General features: G+C 36.0%; 2 protein-coding genes and 1 non-coding gene across 3 annotated transcripts; 1 reads left to right on the top strand and 2 right to left on the bottom strand.

The window, feature by feature from the left end:
* The first annotated feature begins 18 nt into the window (after positions 1-18).
* LOC129754366 (polyisoprenoid diphosphate/phosphate phosphohydrolase PLPP6) lies at positions 19-1,484 on the top strand. Its single transcript, XM_055750381.1, has 4 exons — positions 19-122; positions 200-276; positions 339-578; positions 935-1,484. Exons 2-4 carry the CDS (start codon positions 253-255, stop codon positions 1,343-1,345), a joined length of 675 nt encoding a protein of 224 aa, XP_055606356.1. The 5' UTR covers positions 19-122; positions 200-252; the 3' UTR covers positions 1,346-1,484.
* LOC129754365 (acylglycerol kinase, mitochondrial) lies at positions 1,480-3,909 on the bottom strand. The gene is made up of 3 exons (XM_055750380.1): positions 3,678-3,909; positions 2,648-2,783; positions 1,480-2,583 (listed from the first exon to the last, which is right to left on the bottom strand). Exons 1-3 carry the CDS (start codon positions 3,785-3,787, stop codon positions 1,516-1,518), a joined length of 1,314 nt encoding a protein of 437 aa, XP_055606355.1. The 5' UTR covers positions 3,788-3,909; the 3' UTR covers positions 1,480-1,515.
* Positions 3,910-8,392: 4,483 nt separating this feature from the next.
* On the bottom strand, positions 8,393-8,508 carry Trnay-gua (transfer RNA tyrosine (anticodon GUA)). The gene is made up of 2 exons: positions 8,472-8,508; positions 8,393-8,428 (listed from the first exon to the last, which is right to left on the bottom strand). It is a non-coding gene; the product is annotated as a tRNA-Tyr (tRNA).
* Positions 8,509-12,625: the final 4,117 nt, after the last annotated feature.

Raw genomic sequence — 12,625 nt, forward strand, 5'->3', positions numbered from 1 at the left:
CGCTTGTTTCTGAAGGGTAATTGATGACGGTGCGATTGAAACGGGAAAATCAACAGTCATCGGCAGAATTGATCGGAAATAGTTACGGTGCGATTGAAAGTATTAAACGCGTATCACAAAAGGTAAATAACTGGTTGTAAATAGCGAAGCGTGGCTCACAAACAAGTATCCATTTGACTAAAGTTAGTTGTATTTTTAGAAGCACAAGATAAAAAGTTCACTCCATCAAATTCTTGAAACTGCTGCCTCTCAATGAAGACGGATCAGCAGGATAAGGTAAGTGGAAGCAATATTTGCCAATGTGATTCATCGCTAAATAAAAATCTCTTTCTATGCAGATGGATAGCAAAACGCGCCTGGATGAGGGCCGTGACATCCCACCGGCGCTGCGGAAGTTGCTCGAATGGGATGTCATCGCTACCAAACGTTTCGTCAGCTTCATGCTCAACTTCGTGCCGTTCCGCTCACTCCGGACCCACTGCAAAGTCCTGGAATATTCGTGCCATGGCATTGCCTGGCTGGCCGGATGGTTGGCCTTCTGCTGGATGATCGACAAATCCGACTGGTATCAGATGCAGGTGAATTGAAGGGAGATAATTCCAAATTTATAATGTTCGAGATGAAAAAAATGGAACCGATTACAGACACAGTCGCTTTAATAAAATCGTATCACAGTAACTTGACGATGATGCCAAATACTTGTGCTTATTATCAGATAATATCTGTGAAACGAAGAAATCGATTGATAAGTACCTACTTGCGTTAGATCGAACGTAACGATTAACATAAATTAGAAGAAAATTATATGAAACGATCACGTCGCACATAACACGTGTATACGTATAATACGAACGTTTATCAGTATCAGTATTCAAGTCGTACTACATGACTTAGGTACACCTTAAATTTAAATTTCTTCGATTTCTAATTGCAGGTCAACTTATTCATCGGTCTTCTAACGGACATAGTCGTCGTTGCCGTCATTAAAGCGGCCACCCGTCGGCGTCGCCCAGCTGTCAACGACGATCCCTTCTGCATCGGTCCGGACAAGTTTAGTTTCCCCTCGGGACACGTTTCGCGTGGTGTTTTCATCGTAACCTTCCTGACCTGGCTCGACCCGGTAACATTTGTCCTGTGGCCTCCGCTGTTGGCTTGGTGCGTCGCTCTGTGCCTGTCCCGTTTGCTGCTGTACCGTCACCACATTCTGGATGTCTTCGGAGGAATAATCGTTGGGTTGACAAATGCTTTCTTGATTTCTATTCTTTGGCTAGACCAGGAGAGTTGCCAGTGGTTGATCAGCTACATGACCGATGAGAAAATATCCGGTGCCGAATATGGCGTCTAGAAAAGTGACCAAAGAGATAAGTCTATTTGATTTTGCTTTATTGAACTGTGGTTTACGTTAAGATTTGAATTGTCTAAAAGAACGTTAATAAATATTTTGTTTTTCTTTCTTTTCATGAAATAAGTAAGCCTAACTGCAATCTTGAGCCTATTTACATAGAGATTTATTTACTAAAAGGTGAACACTTCCACTGCTTTGGGAATCAGCGTAACTCGAACGGGTCGAACTTCGTACGCTTCATTGTCTATCGAGTAGTACAGATCTGGCTGGTCGTCTTCGATTTTGAGTTTGGCAGGTACCAGTTCAACTGTGCGAGCCTCGATGAGTTTTTCCGTTTGACAATCATTGTAATTTCGGTTCCAAAGCCTCGACCAACTGTCTCCCAGGAAACTGAAAGCGGAATCTACCGAAGGACCAATTTTCAGCTGTAGTTTTGGAATGCTTGCTTGACCATCTTCTTGAACGATGTTGTTCGTGTGGAGAATCAATTCCGATGGATCCACTTCAACCTCGTGTGCAACCGAACATTGAACGTTGAAAATTTTGCTGTAGTCGGTACCCTGAACGTTCGACTTTGGCAGAAAGACTGACCACCATCTTTTAGTTTGCTCCTTCTTGGGACCATCCTGATGATGATAATCTTTATAGCATTGGTTACATCCCGAGCAAGGTTCCGTAAATTTGATTCGAGCTTTGCAGTTCCACGAATGCTTCCCATCAAACGCATTAAACAAAAATGCTGTGTAATCCCTGAAACCTCCGGTGTACCAATATTTATCTCTCAGGGTGAGGATGTCCCGGAAGGCACCCCATTGCAAATTTGCCAGGGCGTAAACCGGTTTCTCCGGGACTTTTTCATCAGCTTCATTTGCAAGCACTTCAATCTTCATGATATCCATCTTTTCTTTCTTTCCGGCGACCACAGCATAGGCAGCATTTGCCATACTTCGTACATCCTCTAGCTTGCTTGTTTCTTCACTAGAGCGGAACAATGCTCGAGCAATCGTATTGGTCCTGCCAACCGGAAGCACACCCACCGGACATTGGGCTCCATCCGTGCGACGCTTCAAACCGGAAATGGTCTCCGAAACCGTTCCATCACCACCGGCAACCAAAATTGCGTCCGGCAATGTAGATAGTTCTTCAATGTATCGTCTCGCGTGACCCTCGGAGTCGGTTTTCACAATGTCCACCTCGAAACCTGCTAGGTGTAGAATCGGCTCACAGTAGTCATGGAACTGTAAACGAATGAGAGGAAAAATTTTCAAACTAGGGATTAAGATATTCTATTCACCAACTTACATCCTCTTCGGAGGATTTGCGATTGGCGGCAGGATTCAGCAGAACCAACGTCTTCTGCAGCTTTTTATCCAACGTGGTCGTGACATCGCCATATTTGGAAGCCTCCGAACAGTAGTGTCGCATGAGCTGTTTGATCCTGGAATGTGGAGTAAAGAAGTTGTATAAGTAATCTTTTATGATCGATGATTTCCGAATGATGAAATTCGATGAAATTGAATCAGAACCTGGAATTTGATTAAGAATCAATGCGAATCCTTAATTTGAATGAGAATTTTAAATTTTAATCTAAAAAAAATGAATGTGAACCTAAAATTTAAATGTGAATCTGAAATTGGAATGTAAATTTTTGTTCCAAAGAAAATCTGAAATTTTAATCTGAATGTGAATCCTAAATTTGAATACGAATTTAAAATTTTAATGTGAATCTAAAACTTGAATGAAAACATGGAATTTAAAAAAGATTCTTTAAATTTGAATGAGAACCTAAAATTTGAATGAGAATCTGGAAATCAAATAAGAATCTCAAATATGTAGGTATGAATGAGAATCTAAACTTAGAATGAAAGTTTCAAAAATCTTAAATGTAAATCTGAGATATGAAAAAGAATCTGAAATGGAAATCTCAAATTTGAATGTAAAGCTGAAGTAAATCTTAATTTTATGAATTTTAGTTTTTTGGGAATCCTAAATCTGAATTCGTATTTAAAATTAAAGTATGAATCTGAAGTTCGAAATTGAAACTGAAATTCAAACATGAATCTGCGATTTGAATGAACTCCGGAATCTGAAGTTGAAAAAATTCAAAAATTGCAATTTTTAGATTTGAAATCATTTAAGAATCTGAAATCAGAAATTTGATAGAAACCCTAAATTTTATTGAGTATCTGAAAATTGAATATGTTTCTGAATATAAAGATTTTGTTCAAATTTATTGGTCCAGCAATGTCATTTAAAAAACTTTCAATACTTTGCTAAAATCAATAGAATCGATAAATTATTATTTTGTATAAGAAACTCAGCAAGGACTTACTCATATTTCTCCTTGTAGTAGGACACCCCATACGAGACGGCACCGGCTAACACAGTCGACTTTTTCCAGTGGTTTCGCACACCTTTGGCAAACCGTATCACAAATGCCATTGTTTTATCGGGTTTTTATTTCAACAAATTACACCATCGAGCATCAGATTTAAGGGAAAAAAATGTTGCACAAGCTTCTCACACGGTCGGCATGTTTTGGTCCGCACGATCGATGATGATGATTACACTGTTTTGCGATGTTTGTGCCCTTCAGAAACGAAAGTCTTGGGCACCACTGAAGCCACTGACTCGCGCATATTTGACAGTTCCCGTAATCATCGTCATCGGTTTGTTGAAAATCAACAATCGGGTTTGGGTTTGAAAGCTTTTTCATAAGAGAAAAGTTTGTTTCCCTTGTAAATTTTAAAAATTAATTTTTTTTTGCTTTTTTTAACGAAATTAGTAAATTAAATTTTGTCTCGTTAAAAAAATATGATCAAAAATCTACCAAAAGCTTTAGATGTCTTTTCTCCGATGAAGCACTCTAGAGATTCCTTCACTCCGCTTGGCAGCTTGTCTGCTTGCTGCGAGGAAATCATCGGATCAGAAATCTCTTCGCCATCTTCGCATTCGTTTGTCTCGGGTCGGACGGAAGTTTTGTTCGTTCGTTTCGGTATTTCGGTCAAATTCATGTTCTGAAAAGAGACATTTTGTGTCCGTTCAGTGTTGGTTTGTTTTATTTCTTTTGTGCATTGTCGATTTCGGTTTTGCCGGGCCGGAAGTGTGAAAGGTGTAAGTGCTGCGCAAAGACGAGAATTTCCCGTTTGGATTCGCGATCTCCTCCAAGTCCAAGTCGAAGTAATAACCCTAAGCTGCTGGCTGGACTCTGGACTCTGCTGTGTGAACTGTAATGGGTTCTTCTCAGAAGAAAAGAAGAAAAACAAGTTGTCTCGATCGGCCGTCCAACTTTTTGGTTGCGGGCAGGGTTGAGTCATACAACGAGAGGAAAGACATCGATATCGACAAAATTGTCGGCTAGAGGTTGGGGCCTGGAAATTGGATTGCTGTGTTTGTTCATTTTATTGATAAAAGTAACAAGTGAACTAAACGTATTCCGTAATTCGAAATTAATATCTATGCCTACTTGAATAGTCGACATTATATTTAGGTCATTCGAAGCATTCCTAATGTAGATTGTATAGATTACTTGGATGGTTTATCAAAATTACTATGTTCTATCAACATTGCATACTTTGATTAATATTTACGGACAGAAAAGGGGTTTTTTTTATAGAAAATAACCGTTATGTATGGAATTGCATTATAATATTACCAGAAGATTTCTCTTTAGATTTATTCGTGATGTTGTTTCGTCAATTTCCTAATGAACTACTTTAAACGTACTGATGCTTAAAATTTTCACATTAGGATGAAAGCACTAGATAGATAAGATAATCAACATCACATTTCAGAATCAGCGAATTTATTGCAATTTAAATGTCTGTAATACATTTTTAAAGTCCGTTCAACAACTTGGAATTGATATGATTTATTTGCATAAATATGTTAGTATTAAAACCTTTACTTAATTTCTGTTATAAAACAATGACTTTGAATCAATAACGGGGGAACTGCATTTTGGTGCCTATATTTTAAAAACTGAATTTAATGTTTTTCGCTTCCTGAATTCAAATTATTTGGTCAGTTTTTGTCTATCGCGTCTTTTTTGGTGATGACAAAAACACGTTTTGATAATTTTTTTTTTTATAATTTAGCTGAAGTAAGTAAGCCGTTTTTAATTATGCATAAAGAAATAAAAATTTTTTTTCAATTTTTTCTCTTTTACACAACAGGGAAAATAAACAAAAAGAAGGCATCTATAACTTTTGATTCAGGAGTCAAAATAACTCGTAGGAGAGAAAATGCACGAATTTGTGAAATGCATGTTTACCTTATTCAAAAATATCTGGAAAACAAGAGCTGAAAAAGCTAGAAAAACAAATTTTATATTTGGACTTAGCGACCTGAAACAAGTCATAATCAGATTTTAAATTCTTTGTTTTTTTCCAAAAATATCATTTCAGTTGCCTTTTGTAATTGAACACAAAGATTCTAGCAGTACAATTCTAGTTGAACTTTGTTCAATCATGTTTGTTTGTTTCGATTATAGTCGTTTAACCATCTTTATGGCATTCGCGACTTTATATCAACGTTGCAGTTGGTGGACAGCTATTGAAAAACTCATCCGGTACTACTGTGCTCGATGTTTACTCTTAGGCTCGAATTCGCGGGCAATATTCTATAATTGTTAAACGTATTTTTTAGGAAACATTGACGTTGAGTAATCTAACATTTGAACACTCAATTGCTAAATTACTAGAGAGTATGGATGATAAAAGCTGCCGATCCTTTAAGATATTTTTTTATAGATCATTTAATGGACTTATTTGTAAAACCATCATCATTGTTCAGCAGTTCACCCAAGTCAGCATTGAATTTAAAATAAAGCCTGTTTGCTTCATCTCGTTGAAATAGCACGCCAGATTTTATACATAACATAATTCAAGTGTCTCATTGTGGTTTGAAGCCAAAAAGCCAAAAAAGTGCTTAACAAGTTCAAGCTCAAAAGAATTAACTTCCAACACAGTGTTTTCGTATAGGTTTATCAATGTTATTCCACCAAAAATAAATTTAAAAAGAATATTCAAGTAGTTTTTACCAAATCATAGTTTTGAAGTTTCAATTAGATTTTGATATAAATATACTAACAAATATAGAGGCTTTTCTAATACATAAATAGTGATAGTTCAAGTGCAGCAGTAATCTCACCAAGCGTTCAAGTTCATCGTGATTTAGGAATTCAGCTCACTTGAAACAGTGCACTGCCAGTTTGGAAGTCGTTTCTCAGAACAACGCCTAATTTTCCAACCGAGGCCAGGGTTTTTCATCTATCTAGATTTCCTCCCCATGACAGCCTCCTATATAATATCTACATAGAGTCGCGTTCCTCGCCTAGAAAAACAGTGCCAAACCTCAAGAGCCAATCATCATCAACAACATCATGTAAAACCAGTGTGCGGAATCTGCCCGGGAGAAGAATCACGCAAAACGATTGAACGCGATCCGATCGATGTTGTGTGCTGTAGTGGTGTGACGCAGGGGGTGTTGTTGGGAAGTGCGTCGAAGAATCGAGAAGTGCGGCGCTGCCATAGCCGGTCCAGAGTATTATTAAATGTATACAAACAAGACTGCTGCCGAGTGAGAAAACGAACAGATAGCGCAGCGCGCGTTGTTGGTAGCTGAGCTGAGCTGAGTTCGTTCATTTGAAGCGGGAGAAAAGTAGCAGCCAGATGACGACCAACAAGGAGGTTTATCACGAGGGCTGGCTGATCAAATCGCCACCGACGAAGCGAATCTGGCGAGCGGTGAGTCACTCAACAAGTTAAAAACATCTTCTGGTTCATGGTAGAGGTTCCAATAATGCCCTGGAACTTCTCCAGATCTTGATTGACCCAATACCTTTTGGAATATTCAAGTACCTCTGCTGACATTTCGTATCCCTTGATTCCTCCATTCAAAGATATTCTCTGTTTTAATTAATCTCAGTGAGATTAAACAGAAAAAGTCGATAGAATCATCCTACCATCAACCACCGTAAAATTAACTAAACTAACCGCTCATTTTGTTTATGGATCCAAATCATATTTTCCCATTCGCTGTTTCTTCTTCTTTCTCTATGTCTCCTCTCAAGGGGTTAGAAGTCTCGACTTCTCTACTCAAGTTGCCGAGACTTTGGCGATGTGATATGTCTCCTTTCCATCGTGTGTTTATTAGTTTTTATTTACTGATTCTTCCGCTTCATTAAGTTTGAAGCTCTCCTTCTTCTCATGTATGTTGTTAGTTGGAAAAGTTTTTTGGCATAGCAGCTGGTGTATAAACATTGATTTCTGTTTCAGTTTTTTTGCTTCATGGAAGTACCTCCCAAAGGGTCGTTTAATTACATTACGCAGAACTAAATGATTTCTTGGAAAGATATGGTTCACAAACGAACAAACGGATCTCTCTTTCGTTTACTTTAATTGAAGAAGAATTATTCTAATTCTCCAGACCGACGCTTAGTCAATCATAAATTTGATATACCTCAAAATATTTAACAAGTCTTTTTTTCCAAACGAGTGTCGATTTGCATCATTCTGGCTCAATGCTTGTATTGGTATTTTATTTATCTTTACGTTTTTATCAGTCCCAATCAGTAAAGAAATGGGAGAGTGTTATTTTTTTGATAATGTCTAAGTGATAAACGTGGGCAACCCGATAAATGCCACCTCTCCATTAAATAAACATAATTACAGCGATGATCTCCTTATTTCTGAAATCTCACAAACAAGCAAAATTGGGGCGTGGTCTCAAGGTTTTGTTTTCATCCTAAGAGACAAATCCTGCATCATGTAATTTAAGCTTTCTTCCGAACCAGGAAACGAATGATTTCTGTTATTCCATAAAATAAAATTATATGCAGTATTTAAGGCCTAAGTTTACTATGACGGCTCCTTGTTTCCTTAAGGGTCTCTTCTAAGTCCTCTTTTATTTTCGATGTACGTATTAAGTTTTCCATAAATTAAAAATAATCAAAAATGTTTTTTTTTCGCGTGCAGATGAACTAGATCTTGATTCTCATAATTAACTAAGATCGACGAGTATGGTCAAAAAATTAAAAAAAAATTATCCTTCGAACCGGATTTGAACCAGTGACCTATGGATTACTGCTTGTAGTAGATTCGCTGAATCTACTATTTGTTACCGTCTACAGTCCACCGCTCTACCAACTGAGCTATCGAAGGTGAGTTGTAGGGGTAGGTTGGAACCTGTAAGACAATCAGAAAATCCGCTCACTTCAACCGAAACAGAAACAAGAAAAGCACACCCCTCAGCTTTCGGTCGACCAACCAGCTAGCCTAGCTTAGCTGCTCGATGAAGCATTCCGATGGGTGAAAAAAAAACAAACCAACTAGCTAGCAGCGGCTCAGCAGCATGTTTTTAAAGATAACGCTGAGTGGGGATTTTTCAAGCCGAAGCAAACCGATCGGGCCACTTGACGCGGTTGTCTCAAGAAAGCGAAAGTCAGCAACAACGTCGACGACGATAGCAGCGTTATTTTGCTTCGAATGCAAAATAAAAACACAACATAACGGCGAAGTGTATGCTCTGCTCGCTGGCCCCAGAAATCATTGAATTATTATGGTGGGGCTTCCAAACGAACAATTGTTGGTCTATTTTTAAGTTGTGCCCTTTCGTTCACGTCGTGTTGCTTTGATATACAATTTTAACTCATTTAAAATCTCTACATTTTTCAATTTGTAATTCTATGAAAAAGGAATTAAAAATTTTCAAGACTCATTGTATCTCAGTTGCAATGAGTCACAAATACATCAGCCGGCAAGTAAAAATCTTCTAAACCACTTAACCACAAATTTCCTTGAATTTTTTAAACTTGTCATGTTCACTGTCAATACACACCCGAGCCGACTTTGATGGCTAAATCGATAGAAAACTAAGACCAAAATACCAAACCAAACCAAAGCATCTTTTGCTGCTGCTTTTAAAACGATAGCAAAATTAGGCATCATCATTAGGAATTCATCTTGTATTTTCATTTGATTGCATGTGGAGACCAAAATTGAATATCAACGGCAAAGTTATAGCATAATTTAATGAAGAATTTAAAACGAAAGCAAAATTAGGTTCTTATTCCTCAAAAATATGTTTACTTCGTATCCGTTGAAGTTCTGCATAGAATTATTATTTATTTAGAGTTTCAAATAATGAAAAACTGTCCTACATCCTTTAGATAGCTCCATCGGAAAACAGGCAATTAATCCGCCTTAATTCACCTTGCTACTGGAAGAAAAGTTTCCATTTCATCATATAAACAAACAAATTTTAGAAAAAAAAAATTATCATACGACCATTAGGCTATCTCAATCAATTTAGTTTTATGTCCTTGCTTTATACAAATAAAAATTTGTGAACCTTAAGCTTGCCTGTACTGTATTTTCCAGTTTTATTTTTTAATGTTAGAAAAAGTATCATATATCAATAAATCTCTAAAAGTTAGTTACAAATAACGAAGTAATTTATGAAGTACAATTGAACAGCACCCAACATGCGCGGATCTACGGGGGGGGGGGGGGTGGGGGGTGATCAACCCCCCCCCCCCAACCCAAGCGGCAAAAAATAAATCATCAGTAAAATGGTCACAAATTTTTTAAATCAATTTAGATGAAATATAACTTTTCAACTGTCAAAATTTCTTTACATTGACATTACCATTTTTACGCGTGCATAAGAATTCAATAGCTGTTTAAAAATAAGCTTGAATTGAGTATAAACTTCGGCCGTGCGAAAAGGATAAAGCTTGCACCTCACTCTTTAATTAATTTCTATAAGCATGACAGCAGATTGGTTGTGTTTATTATCCGATATCCAGAGTTGTTGTAAGCGTCGGTTGATAGTGACTAATTCTGAATGATTCCTTGAAAGGGCCTGAAAGAAGTCAACATCTATTTTCAAGTTGATCATAAAGTGATTTCTAATTTATGCATGTTTACCAAGCTTAACGGTTTTCTAAAAAAAAAAAATTATTGGGTCCATAAATGAAAATTTTCAATTATTGTTCTATTTACTGCCGTTCTAAGCAAGATTGTCCCATGTGGAAAAACGTGCAAACGAGAAAAACGCGATTGAAATATCAGCTATATTTCCAATTTTTCTCTCAAACTAAAAATTCACCGACAGTTTTTTCGTAGTGAACAGTTCAAGTTAATCATTTTACAATGTTTTCTGCCAAAAAAATTACATTTCCTACAGAAAAACAGCAAATTAGAGCCAAAAATGCTCAGTGTGACACTTTTGCGTAGAATCAGAACGCATGCCGATGCTAGTTCTACGAAAAACTGTCACACGGCTACAATTTTTCTATCATTTTAAAAGCTTGCGTAGTTTATTTTTTTCCCAAAAACTCATGCTAAACCGTAGTTTGAAAAATACGTTCCTTTTTGTTTATAAAAATGTATAGTTGAGTATTGATCCTGTAAGTAGTGCCTACCGAAAAGTGTTTACTTAAAATTTCTTTGAATAAAACACTCAAGGTATCTCGCTCCTCCTCTGCCCTCGATTTTAGTGTTCTTTTCAATGAATAACATTAAATTGAACAGTTTGAACTCATCTTAAGACAATTTTTTGATAAAATTTGCATTTTTCATAGAACTAAACTAGAGAAAACTCTAGTGTGACATTCTTGCGTAGAACTATCAACATAGAGACCTTCATGAAAATTTCGTATAAGTTCAGAACAAAGTATACTTGTTTGTGTTTTTATTCGAAAGTTAACACTAAAAGAGACCGTTTCCAGCAAAAAAGTGAGAATGACCCAAAAGTCACATGGGACATTCTGGCTTAGAACGGCAGTTTACGACTAAAAATATTTGTGACACAATTCTGACATTTTCAGTAACAGTTTTTAACTGGGGTAAAATAACCTCACAAGCGATCATGTCCTTGAACGGACTTTAACGTTTTGTTAACTAAAATTCTGGAGATTATTTTCCAAAAACCGGTCCGCTAAAATGAGCAAACTGGGCCGCGTTTACTTCCGTATTGGTGCGTTTGCTTTTACTAAGCCACTGACTCATTTTTCTAAACTCACAGCAAAAAAAAAAAAACGCTGGAAGTATTCGATAAAATATAAAGAGACGAATAAAATCAAATATAATGATTAGCAATCTATATTTCATTTGTCTGGATACGTGCTTATTTGTGTTTTGAATGTTTATTTGTTTTAGATTGGTTTTTGATTCACATCTTTAAATTGATATTTTGATAAAACTTTAAGTGAAAAATAAGTAATATTATTGAATAAATACATTGACGGGTTTCGATAAGTGATGAAGTAGCATACGGTTTGAAATTGGAACTCAAAAGAGAAAATATTTCGATTAAATTTAATTGAAACTTGTGTAAATGACTTTTTTACCCGAATATTGTAATGGTTTCAAATTTAATAAGACGTAGTTTTAACCATAAAACCAGAGATGCTCATTTGAGTAAGTTTAAACCAACAGATTTATTTATCACCGAAAATAAATAAATTATGATTGTCAAAATTAAATTGCTTATGGATTTCTAATCTGATAAAAATAAACAAATGGTCTTTCCATATCCTCAACTAGATAAATAAACGTAAAATCAACTTCATTCTAGTGAAAAAAACATTTTTCTGCGTTTTGCCTAAGACTAAGCCAGCCACAAACAGATGTACATAATTCTTTGAACAAACTTTTTTTTAAATTGTTGTTAACATTATTTACATGCTGCAGAATTCTCTTCATCTGTATCATCAACATTTTTCCTGTCACAGTTTTTATTTTTCCCAATCACTCAAAAAATTTTGGTCAATTTTTTTTTGAAAATTTACTAAATCACCCCCCCTAAAAGCAATCTCTAGATCCGCGCCTGGCACCCAATTTATTTATTTTTTCGATAAACTCTGATCTTTTAATATTTAGGTTTACAATGCATGTAACAAGTTTTATATTATAATATATTTGTTACTGAACATGGTTTTAAGAAAAAAAAAATGACTCCAATGTTTATGAAAACCCTTCTTTTCCCCTTAAATCAGTGAGTGCCTCAAAAAATTATAGAAACATTCCTCGTATCCAATTAAACCTATACGCTAAGTTTGGTTCCATTTGCTTGATTAGCTCTCTTTTACTTTAACAATGCATACATAAAGAATAGTAAAAAAATGAAGGTTCTTTTTAATTATTCAGGATTGAGTTGATATAAATAGCAAGGTATTTATTTTAATTTCTAACTTTCGAAAATAAGTCCTAGAAGTAGCCATTTTTTCAAGAAGTTTTAGAAAATAAATTTTGGATTTAAAGATTTCATTTAAAA

Source organism: Uranotaenia lowii, chromosome 3 (genome assembly GCF_029784155.1).
Source record: "Uranotaenia lowii strain MFRU-FL chromosome 3, ASM2978415v1, whole genome shotgun sequence".
Classification (NCBI taxonomy): domain Eukaryota; kingdom Metazoa; phylum Arthropoda; class Insecta; order Diptera; family Culicidae; genus Uranotaenia; species Uranotaenia lowii.